Source organism: Falco cherrug, chromosome 1 (assembly GCF_023634085.1).
Source record: "Falco cherrug isolate bFalChe1 chromosome 1, bFalChe1.pri, whole genome shotgun sequence".
NCBI lineage: Eukaryota > Metazoa > Chordata > Aves > Falconiformes > Falconidae > Falco > Falco cherrug.
The window spans coordinates 27,290,403-27,302,013 of NC_073697.1; the positions used below are offsets into that span (position 1 = coordinate 27,290,403).

The window sequence follows — 11,611 nt, forward strand, 5'->3', positions numbered from 1 at the left end:
TAAATGTGTGGGTATCCTGGAGTTAATGTTGCACCCTTCCCTGCCTGCTGCTCTGGAGGGAGTATTGGATTTCCTTACCATAGCTGATAACCTTCCACTGCTCTGGTATTCAGTGTACTTCAGCTGAAGCAGGGCATTTTTGGCTCAAAGTATGCCTGGCCTTTCCAAGACTAGTCGTCAGACTACGCCTTTTATTTAAATTTTAAAATTTATTATATTTTTTAATTTTTAAAAAAGGAAGCCTTGCCTTTCTGGTTGCCTTTATAAAGTACAGCTATTAAGGCTTCTGTTTCTCAGTTCTTCCCCTGTTTCTTATTGCTCAGGTTTCTCTTTCCCCAATTTACACTTCTGTTACATTGTTTAATTAATTAGTACATTCCTTCTAGCTTAAGGCTGTCTCCATAACACTTTAATATTGCTGTACTTCATTTTGTGAAGCATCAATTGTACGTTGCCAGCTTCAGTGGTACCATCTGATTTTTGTTGTTTGTGACAATATCAAGTTTCTTTTATATATATATATAAAAAAAACTTGCTAATTAGCTGTCTTTCTTCTAACATCTTACTTAGCTGGGGGTGGATGGAGGGTCCACTCATTCATATGGACTAGTTTAGAAAAATACTATAGCCAGCCATAGGATTAGCTGCATGATGAGAGTTTGGCACCACATGGCAAATTCTTGACAGTTAAAAAGTGGTATCTAATGTCCATAGCAGACAACTGAGAATTATTGGGGAAAGATGCACTTTGAACTATCATGACTGTAAAGAGAAAAATTTACAGCTGCTAGCATACCATAAGCCATGTTTTTATTTCTGCTTGAGTTTAGTATGATAAGCAGTGGATTTCACATTTCATCCACGATTCACTTCATTTCTCTACATTCAGATTTAACAGACAGACCAGGTCTCAAGGGGGCAGGTAACCAGACCAATCAAACACAACCAGCATGGGTTTTTAGGTGGGGTTTTTAACTTTCCTTTATTGATACGACAAAAAACACAGTACAGAATAGCAGCAGCTCTGTACACCCAATATGGAAGCACCTGTGCAACTTTGTCATATACCCAGACTAGGGGGGGAATTCTATTTATGCTGTTTCAGCAACTCTGATTTTCCATATGATTTAAATTATATGGTATCCACAAGGTTAATTGTTTTGCCACAAAGGGCACTAGTTTTGTTCAACTTGATACCTTGTGTTTAACAAGGCTCATGCTTTGAGACATGCAAAGGCCTGAAAAGCATTAGCTGCCCCTATGGTACAGCTCATTTTCTTAAGATAGAGGTAAGAGATACCATCTCTTGAAAGAGTATTACAGACACTTTGTCTGGTGTGGTTCAAGGTAGGCCTAATCTGGTCCTTTGTCATGTACACAATCTTTCTTTAGAACTCCTCTAGTTTCCAGAGTCCCTGCAAGCTTGTGTTACATAATAGTAAGATACACCAAATAGCAATGCCTTTCCGTTTACTATTAGCATCTTCACAAGTATTAACAACAGTGGCACTGAGGGTAGCATCAAACCTGTTTACTTAAATCTGTCAGATATTATTTTTCCCCAGCTTACATTTCTTCCACCTCAGTTCCTTCACTTTTTCAAAACCAGTTCTACCTTCTGCCTTTGTGCTGAAGGCTAGAAGTACTATGTAGTTGTAGCCTTGCCAGGAGGAATGAGCTAAAATAATGGAAAGTGTTTTGGTGAGAGAGAAGTGTTCTGGAAAGATAGTAAGTTTATTCATACATCCACCATCTGGTCTTCTGCATTTCTGGAACTGGGTATAATTATGCACTGAAAAAGGATCCTTAAAACTGGCTGCTTTAAATAGGTTCACTCTCATTTTCAGATGGCTTTTGTCTTTCTTTTTTCTACTAAATTCTTCAAGAAGAATTCACCTAATTGAAAGGTAAAAAGGCACCAGAATGATTTCTAGGTATTTCAGTGAAATAAAGCACAACAATACACATTCTTATTTAATGAGAATATTCTATTCTACAATATGATTGTGCTTACCAGTATTTTATAGTAATTCAATCCTATACAACAGCACTTTCAACACATACAGCATGGATGTAAAAAAAAAAAAAACCCAAACCAAAACCCATAACCCAACAAACAACCCCTCCAACCCCCCAAAATCCTCATTTTCCTCATACCCAATTTTATGAAGTAGCTCTGTTTCTTCGTCCTTTCCAACAGGCAAAGGTGAATTGATCTAATTAAAAATTACTTCCTATTTCATAAAATATCAGCAACTTATAGTGAAACCTGCTATAAATCTCATTTGAGCTGGCATAAAACAGTCTGAGAAGCAAGGTGTCCTAGCTGAGTCTTTTCTGTTCTCTCCATCAGAAAAAGCAGGATGCTGGGCCTACACAACAGTGCCATTAACAGCAGCTGCTACTTAATACTCTGTGCTTTGTCAGAAAAAGCACTGCTACAAGCGTGTCTAATTATTTCTAAGGCACTGTAAATAAATTCTGCATAAAGCAACGAAATTACATCACAAACAACAAAGGGTCCCATTAAACCCTGAAGCACCCAAGAGTTAGAATGTTAAGAAGTTGCTATTTGGGTACCCTTTATCCTGCTTCACACATTAACTATAGTAGAAACTAGGTTTTGCAAAAAATTAGCAATTGTAGAAATACCATCTACTGTCATACCGATGCATTTAGATGACCTACAGAAGACAGTATAAATAATTATTAAAAAAAAGGATGACTACGTGAGGTGTCCTTGAGCTAAGGTGAGCTTTGTTGCACATTACTTCACCATTTTAACTTTATATAATAAAACATTCCGTGCTAGAGAATCTAATGCTTTTCAGTAATTTACCTGCTTTATAGGAGGAGCGCACTAAAGGCCCACTGGCAGTGTAGTGGAATCCAAGATCATTTCCTACTTTTTCCCAGTACTTAAATTTTTCAGGAGTTATGTACTCCTCAACCTGAGTGAAAAAAACGTGCTTTGATTAGGTATTAATGCAAAGGAAATGGCTGTAGCTAGTATGTAGTGAAATAGAACAGTTCTATCGTGAGTTCAAAATTTTACACTCCAGAACTTTCAGCAGTCTCTCTGCCTCCTACCAAAAGAATGCATTTTATTTGCTTTTCATATTCAGCTGAAAAGTTTAGAATTTAGGTTCTAGTTGTTCCTTCATAATTTTATTCATTCTATTTTTGAACGGTCCTTTTGAGCAAACTTTTTTTTTGTCCAAGTTAGTGGAAAAAAAAAACCCCAAATAGTCCTACAGCTCTCTTCACTAACAGTTATTTCAATGAAACACAGTAACAGAACAGAGACTCAAGCTCTGGACAGATCACAAAAGGAGAAGAATGGTAATTTCCCCAGCTGAAGTGGCACCATTAAGGGAGAGCCTATGCGATAGTGAAGGAGAGCTGGCTTGAGCCATTATGTTTGAGACATACACTGAAATTCTTGTTTTCCCAAATCGTGCCTCAGCTCCAGCTGTCTCTGAAGCCAATAGCAGAAAGTAGCACGGGAAGTCTGCAGATGATGGAAGGGATTAGATGGCTGAGGGATTTTTTAGTGAAGAGTCCATAACAGATGAAGATAAGGCTAAACAAGGAAGGAAATTTCCCCCCCAAAATCCACAATTAAGGTAAGGATACATATCAAGCCTCAATTTAGAAAGAGGAAACTTGACTGTGCAAGGTACAGACCATAAATCTACCTGTAAATTAAAGGCATTTTTACCTTTAGGTGACGTTTTGTTGGTTGCATGTACTGTCCTAGCGTCAAACAGTCTACATCTGCTTCCCGCAATACTGTAAAAACAAAATTCCCTGTTAGGGAAGGGGGGTGTTTCCTAATTTCTGTCCAAGTCTGAACAAAGGTCGCTCCACAGCACCCTGCAGGGCTAACATTCTGCTCTGCAGCAAAGGGAACCTCCAGCCTCCACAAGCAGTAGCCACACACCTCTTTCTGGGCTCCACGCTGCTGCAAGACCTGAGCTATCTAGTTTAAAGCTAGAGAGAATACCACTGCACTGCACTCACTGCAGTCGTGTGTCTCACTGCAGAGATCACATGCTCTTGCTTTTTTATCTTACTGCTTTTCATTGTTACCTTCAGGTCAGAGCCTTCATTAGAAAAAAAGAAATGGATGCGTGCACACACACCGGGCCCGCACTTGTCCACTGTTTCAAAAGACTTCGTGCCTAAAAGATGTGGACAGTTCTAAAGAGCTATAAATGAGGGGAAATTGCCAAAATTTTTTGCCAGTGTTACACACTTAGGATGTATGTTAAGTTTTGACGCCTGCAGAATCTCATAAACTCTGCTAAAATTTGAGTATATACTAGGATCAATACACAGCAAATGAGGTCAGGTAGTCTACTTACAGATGGAAACCAAGGCACTGGATAGTCAGCTAGCCTGAAGAATTATGTTCACTACGGCTAGTGGGGTATTCCGAACAAAGGGATAGCTGAGGAATCGGGTTTAGCATGAACATGTCCATATATTTTCTGGCTACTTGGGCTGGTTGCCCCACATCAAATAGGAAGTAAAGACAGTATTTTGCCTACAGCATTGCACTCCCTGTTGCCTTGGGATCTCTGTTTAGATCGATACGGTTCTGTGGAGAAGCTGTTTCAGTATCAGCACATTTAGGTGTTCTTTAACTGGTACCCAGAAGATGGAAGGAGACCAAAATTACAGTAACAGAATTAATGCAGTGGGTAACAGTTTGTCTCCAAATACATCCATGAAAGTGGCCTGAAAACGAACAGCAGCAAAACTGGAATTTCATGTTCTTGTGGCTAGGAAATGTTAGGCAAGGACAGGAAAATCAGGAACCGTCATTTTATGGTCCAGATTGTGGGAGAGCTGCAGAAAAGATATCACTGCATTCTAAATATGGCTTGTTGTACACAAAGTACCACGTAGACATTCTTTCAGGGTAGGGGACAAATGCCATAGGATTTATAAACTACTTCTTACAAGTGCACTGCGTTCACTTACCACTGTGAAATCTCCTCTTAAAAATACATATACATGGAAACAATACGCTACAGCTCCAAATATAACAATTTTTTTTTCATCTAAGCAAACTGAAATAAATTATTTTAAAAAAATCAGGTATGCTGTTTCTAAGAAGGAATGCACAATAAGGCAACTATGTCGCAAGCCCATTATTTAAGTATTGCAAAGAAAAAAAAGAGTATAGTCACACAAAAAATAATTGTATTTTCCACTGAAATTAACATGAGCTCGCTTTACCTGTCAAATTGAATCTGAAAGCCATGTGAAGGCAAAATATTTCAGAAGTTGAATCTTTTTTAATCAAATTGTTTCTTCCCCCAATAAAGCTTAGAAAACATTTCCTGTACCAGCAAATTGATTTGCGTGTAGAGGCAAAGATGCCGACAACTGTTTTCCAACACAATCAAACTCATACCTGTGAATATTGGCATCTGTTTCAACGCGAACTTACATTTCATTGTGGAATACACTTGTTCGTCTGTCTCGCCTAGCCCCAGCATAATGGAGGTTTTAGAGATGACGCGGGGCTGGACCTCTTTAGCGTGCTTCAGCACACGTACGGACTGCTCGAAGCCGGCTCGGGGGTCACGCACCTTCCTTTTGTGTGTTCAGCACCAGGGGAGAAAACGGACGAAAGGGCGTACAGAATGTTAGAGGTGCCAAGCAAGGTGTGCTCTGCTAGTTTCTACAAAGCGAAAATGGCGACTCAGAGGTCTCAGCCGCGCAGTCTGACGCCAGCTGACACCCTCCCCGAGGTGTCACAAGCGATGAGCCTCGCCCCGGTTTAAGTACCGAGGCCGGCCCCGGCCCCGTGGCGCGGACCGCGGCCGCCCGCGGCGGGGCGAGGCTTCGGGTCCCGGCGGCCCCGGCCCCGCGCAGCGGCCCCGGCAGGCGACACCGGCCCCGGCAGGCGACACCGCCCGAGGGCCGCCCCGAGGGCCGGGGCGCGGCGCGGCGCGGGCGCCCTCTGCCGGCGGGCGGCGGGCAGGGCGCGGCAGCACGCGAGGCAGGCTGGGAGCGGGCCCCGCGCCATTGCGGCCTGCGGCCTGCGGCCCGCCCCGCCGCCGGTCTGAACGGATCCCGCCGCCCCCCTCGCACAAAGGCCTCTGACGACACCCCTGTGGGGTTCGTGCTTTCTGCCCACTGCCGTCGCCTACCTCTGTAACTCTGGCACCGTCTCCACGTTGTGGGCGAACACATCCAGTCCCGACAGTGCCACTTTCTCCACCGCTTTGAGGTCCCCTCGAAAATCGGGAGTTAGGCATTCCACCAGGATTTTTGAATTCCTGAAAAGAAGAGACAGAGTGAAGGTGTCTGTGGGGTCGGTGTCACTGTTGCCAAAAAGCTCAATAGAGCAAAAAATAAACATAACAACACTGCGACAAGCAAAGCCAAGTTCATTCGGGGCACATCTCCAAAACAACTGATTTCTGCAAATACTTGTATGACAATGCAAACAAAACATGTGTAACTCCTGATTTTACTAACGTAAGCTGAAATAGAATGAAAGCCAAATAATACAAAAGCAACTAGAACAGTCTCACTGTTCATACACGATTTTTCATGTGTCTTTGTTGCAGATTAACTAACACAAGTTTAGTACCACAGCTCCAAAATACAGAAGAGCTATAATCCTACCTACTAGGATAAGAATACTCTGCATTATTGCCCTGGTACCTAATCTTGGTGTCCAGGAGCCAGATTTCAGCTCAGAAAGGCAGGTGGGACACACCACAGGAATCTTTCAAGTCCCAGGATACGCTGGATAAAGACTTAAATGACGTTACACCAATTAAATCTGCCGGCAGACAAGTACGCTATCAAATCGTGTGCAGGGCACCGACGCAGAGTGAAGGCGGCACAACTAGGGGAAAGTGGGAAGGTACAATCGCAGAAACAGCCGTTGTGGGAAAAGGCAAAGCAGTCTGATCACTGCTGAAAGGGAAACCCGCCTTCTTCTGTCATGTGGCAACACTGCTATCTAAATCCACTGTGTTGAATTCATTCTTGAATCCCAAGAATGAACATACCTCAAAAGTAGGTACTAATTTCCTGGTAAACCAGCTGCCTGTTCAAAGAAATAATCCAGTGCTTAGCTTTAAATAAGCCTGGGCTGAATGGGAAATGCATCCTAATTCAAAATACTTTGGGGCCATTATATACGAGAAAGATGAAAAACAGGGAAAAAAAAGGGACCCAGATAGGCTAAAGGCAGACTTTTGTATCTGCACAGCCCCTGGAATAATCCAGCTAAAGGTAGTTTTGACCTATATGTAGTACCACATTCTAAAGTTTTAACAGTAACAGTAATGCATTAATGAGATACCTTTCTTTCAGATGAGAGACTGTCTTTGCAAAGTGTTCTGCTCCACCATCAGGCATATCTAGAAGCATTTCAATTATTCAGTTAACCTTTCTGTTCAAGAAATGCATTTACTTATTAGCAAAGCCACAAAAACTTTACAGATTCAAATTTAAATGCAAAATAATAAAGCTTGAAACCACATTCTTATCTTACTGCTTATGGTAGAACAGATAGTCTACCACACCTTGTTCTGCACAAAGTCTAACTGTGATTGTCTAGGGCAGATTTCAAATGTTTACTCCAGATTTACCTGTCTCTAGGTTCACTGTCAGGCTGAGCACAGAATGGCTTTATCTATTTATGGTTTTGGTCTGAGAAACTGTTCTACAAAACCTAAATATATATTATCGCTCTTTTAATTGTAAGCCACTTCAAAGCTACTGGACTTTCCATCACACTCAACAGCCTTTACAATGGTTTTCCCCACCTATGTGGCGTCACCACAAAGGAACTACTACAACCTTAGAAAAAGGCAACTTTCAGGTTTTTTATATATAATATATTTCAGGTTGAGTTTTTGGAAGTGCTGTAATGATACTGTATATGAATGTTTGTGGGGTTTGGTGTTGGTGGGGTTTTTTGCTAATCAAGTAGCAGAACACGGTGTATATGTATGTATTTTGCAACAAATTATTTAGAAAATATTTAGAATGTAATATTCTTGATGCTTAATAACAGTGTAACTGCTGTTAGATTTTACCAGACATAGAGAAATACTAAGAATATGTAAAAAGTTTCAGCACCGTCAACTCCTTTAAAATAGTAATCCTCAGCAATTGTGCTGAGTGATAAATGTTCATCGAGGTCTGCGTTTACCCCATATGAAGAATATGAGAGCTTAGACTGGAAGAGATGAGAGACAATATACTAACCATCTCTGTCCACAGATGTCAATACGACATAATCCAAGCCCCACTCGGCTATAGCTTTTGCTGTGTTGTAAGGCTCCTCGGGATCCAGCGGAGGTGGACTTTTTGCGGTCTTTACTGAACAAAATCTGCAACCTCTAGTGCATGTGTCACCCATCAGCTGAAATAAGAAAGACATTCCTACCTTTACATTGTACACATCACTACTGCTCAGCTGAGAAGCAGCTGCATAAGCTGGATCAGATAAATCCCAATACTAAGCAAAAAAACCGAGGACAGTGCTTTAGTCCACATTTCTTGTAATAAACTCACTCTACTGTAGTAGGGATCCTAGAATACACTACAAACAGCTCAAACATTAACAGAATACTTAAGAAATGGTTAATAGCTTACCATAATAGTAGCTGTAGCTGTAGCATATTCACCACCTCCCCAGCATTCTCCGATGTTGGGACAACGTGCTTCTTCACATACCTAAAGGTAAAAGATAGTAATATACCTGTCTTTTTTCCCTATTATTATGGAAAATTATTATTATATTATTGATCCACTTCAACAGAGGCCTACAAACAAAACCTAACTCCTGTGATAAATGAGATTCATAGAGTTGCATGTTGTTCTATAAAAAGTCAGTAGAATAGATAGGAAGAGAATTGTTTCCTAACATCCATTACCATTCTCTTCCTCTACCTCAGAACTCCAAAAACTCCTCAGCCATGTAATTGCCTTATTAATTAGCACAGATTGTCATTAACATTTTAAATTTAAAATTTCATAAAATGTTTGCAAAGTCTATGATGCATTAAAGCATGACTTTACCGTGGAGGGGGGGAGAAGGAAAAAAGCTCTCCATGCATACCTATCACTTCTTATCATCTGGAAGGTATATTTAATGAAATGCATATATTTCTAGAATTTCTTTTCATGCAAAACATGAACATAACCCTGAAATTGTGTACGTTTCCATTAAAAAGTAACACATTGCATCTTCTGATCTCTTTGGTGATGCAAGTACTAAACCCTAGTATTTAAAATCACAGCAGGAAAAACATTAAATACTCCATTGAATTTGTACTCATTCTTTATTGGTGAAACTCATTTCTGGCAAAAAGGATCAGCATTGGGCTTGGTTTCAGTCTGGAAGATCACACAAGACATTCTTTCTACCTGTCCTCCACAAAGAACTGATTTTGTATCTGTAAAAAAAAAAGCCTTATTTCTACAGGAAAACTTGGTTGACACTAGACTTACCGTATGAAGATTTAAACTTCTCAAAGTATTCTTTAGTTTATTGTAGTTCTTTCCCATGGGAATCTTTGTTTTCAGCCATGGAGGAAGTCGCAGCCTGAATGACATCAAGCAAACATAAAGATTAACACATTATTTACATGGCAAGCTTCCATTAATTTCATAGATCCACTTTAATTTGTTACAGATCCCAACTAGGAAAGGTTCCTTGAAAACTGACACAACTCAGCAACCAATATTAACCTCTTTCATGGCTGTAATAGGCTTCTCTCTTCCAGGTTTACAGCATTAAAGAGTAGGAAGTTCACTGTCATTGGAGGGTTTTAAACTGTTAACTGTACCAGTGGGATTTAATAGTGCCACACTGGAGATTGCAAGAGTTAATGGCAGCATATGTTACACAGCTATCGTAAAGTCTGATCAAATTTATAACTGGGCATATGGGAGGGTTTAAGCATTTTTAAAATTTAGTCTCATTTTTTGTTTTAATCTATCAATAATATTTGCTCAACACCGAAGTAGGATATGCTCCCCTAACGATGCATATTTGTAATTCAATGTAGGCCATGGGCACAGGCATTCAAGTAAGAAAAGGCCACCATGCCTTCGTGTTTTGTTGCACATTTTAAGTTAATAAAGTGTGTGTTCTTGAAAAACTATGAAATTTGCAAGCCAGTAGGACAGAATTTACAAAAAATACACTGTATATGTTTTATAGTTAATACTAAAAGTGCGACCTAGTGCATGGAAGCAACTACAGTTGTTTAAAATCACAATTACCTTTCTCCTTTCTGACGCTTTAAATTGCCTTTATACTCGGCCCACGTGCTCCTGTCTGATAAATCTCCAGTTACAAAGTCTTGTAAGTCTGGTCCGTTTTGCAGAAACTCTTTTTTTTCCTCTGGCAAAGAACCTGAGGTCCCGTACTGGCTACACACATGGCTCCCAGCCACCTAAAGGAAGCAACACTGTCATTTATCGAATTTTAAATGTACTAGCACGATATACTACATAACTACATGTCCCTTCGGTGGTTAGTGTATACTTTACGTAAGCATTTTCCCGATCGCCCTTACGTTAAACACGGAATTCCCTTTCGCCCCCGGTCCTGTCCGACAGACGCCAGGCAGGGTCTGCGCCAGAGCAGCGCAGCATCACCTCACGTCTGTGGGCTCCGGACGGTGACAGCACCGCGCCGGGTAACGGCGGTTTCCGTGCGGCGGGCCGAGCGCGGCCGCGCGCTGCCAAGGCGGTCCCCCAGGGCCGCGCTCCGGCGGACGGGCAGACGGGCCGGGCCCGCCGAACCGGGGCGCCGCCGTGTCCGGGCGCGTTGCGGGGCCGGGGCTCCCGGCGCCGCCGCCCCCCCGGTTCGGCAGCGAGCTCGGGTAACGGCACCGCCTCCTGCCCCACGGTGCGCCCCGTCCCCTCACCGGGGACCCGCCCGAGGTCTCCCGTCTGCCGGGCCGCAACGCCCACCCACGGACGCTGGGCGGCCCGGCCGCCGGCACCCCCCTGCGGCGCACGGCCCTGCCGCGGCGCTGACTCACCAGTCCCTGGTGCCCCAGCAGCAACCGGCGGGCTGCCGTGGCGGCGGCGACCCCGCAGCGGCGGCCCCGCGGCAGCAGCGACATGGCGGCGCCCGCGGAGCAGCAGGACCGGCGCTCCCCGCCGGCCCGATCGATCGATGGATCGATCGTCTCAGCGCTCGGCCCCCCCGCCTGCCCGCTGCAGTCAGCTCGCGCGCATCGGGCTTCGGCTACTCTTGCCTCACGGACGGCTACCTCGGCGTGATGACGTTAAGGGCCGGGAGCGGCTACAAGTACGTGATGACGTCAGACGCTAGCTCTTTCCGCTCTGCCTGCTGCCAGGTGAGGCGCGGGCTGGCGGCGGCATCCGGGACCATCGGGCGCGGGCGGCGCCCCCAGCACCCCGCCGGAGCGCGAGCAGCCTCCCGGGGCTGATCCGGGCCCAGCCGCCGCGGCCTGGCCTGAGTCCTGCGGGAGGGAAGCCCCGAGGTGGCGCCTTCCCCCGCCCCCTCCCCGGCGGGCCTAGGCCCGGGCTGGGCCCCGCTGCGGAGCTGAGCGCTGAGGCCGCCGCTTCTCGCCGCTCCGGTGGGGCC

General features: G+C 43.8%; 1 protein-coding gene across 3 annotated transcripts; it reads right to left on the bottom strand.

Annotated features, from left to right (window-relative positions):
• Positions 1–951: 951 nt before the first annotated feature.
• LIAS (lipoic acid synthetase) lies at positions 952–11,204 on the bottom strand. 3 transcript variants are annotated; one of them, XM_055700934.1, is made up of 11 exons: positions 11,040–11,204; positions 10,273–10,445; positions 9,496–9,589; positions 8,638–8,718; positions 8,248–8,404; positions 7,337–7,394; positions 6,168–6,296; positions 5,462–5,607; positions 3,722–3,792; positions 2,840–2,951; positions 952–1,896 (listed from the first exon to the last, which is right to left on the bottom strand). In XM_055700934.1, exons 1-11 carry the CDS (start codon positions 11,121–11,123, stop codon positions 1,844–1,846), a joined length of 1,158 nt encoding a protein of 385 aa, XP_055556909.1. In that variant the 5' UTR covers positions 11,124–11,204; the 3' UTR covers positions 952–1,843. The 3 variants fall into 3 exon arrangements, with proteins under 3 accessions (XP_055556909.1, XP_055556910.1, XP_027655600.1); XM_055700935.1 differs by lacking the exon at positions 11,040–11,204 and adding an exon at positions 10,923–10,941; XM_027799799.2 differs by lacking the exon at positions 11,040–11,204 and adding an exon at positions 10,651–10,829.
• Positions 11,205–11,611: the final 407 nt, after the last annotated feature.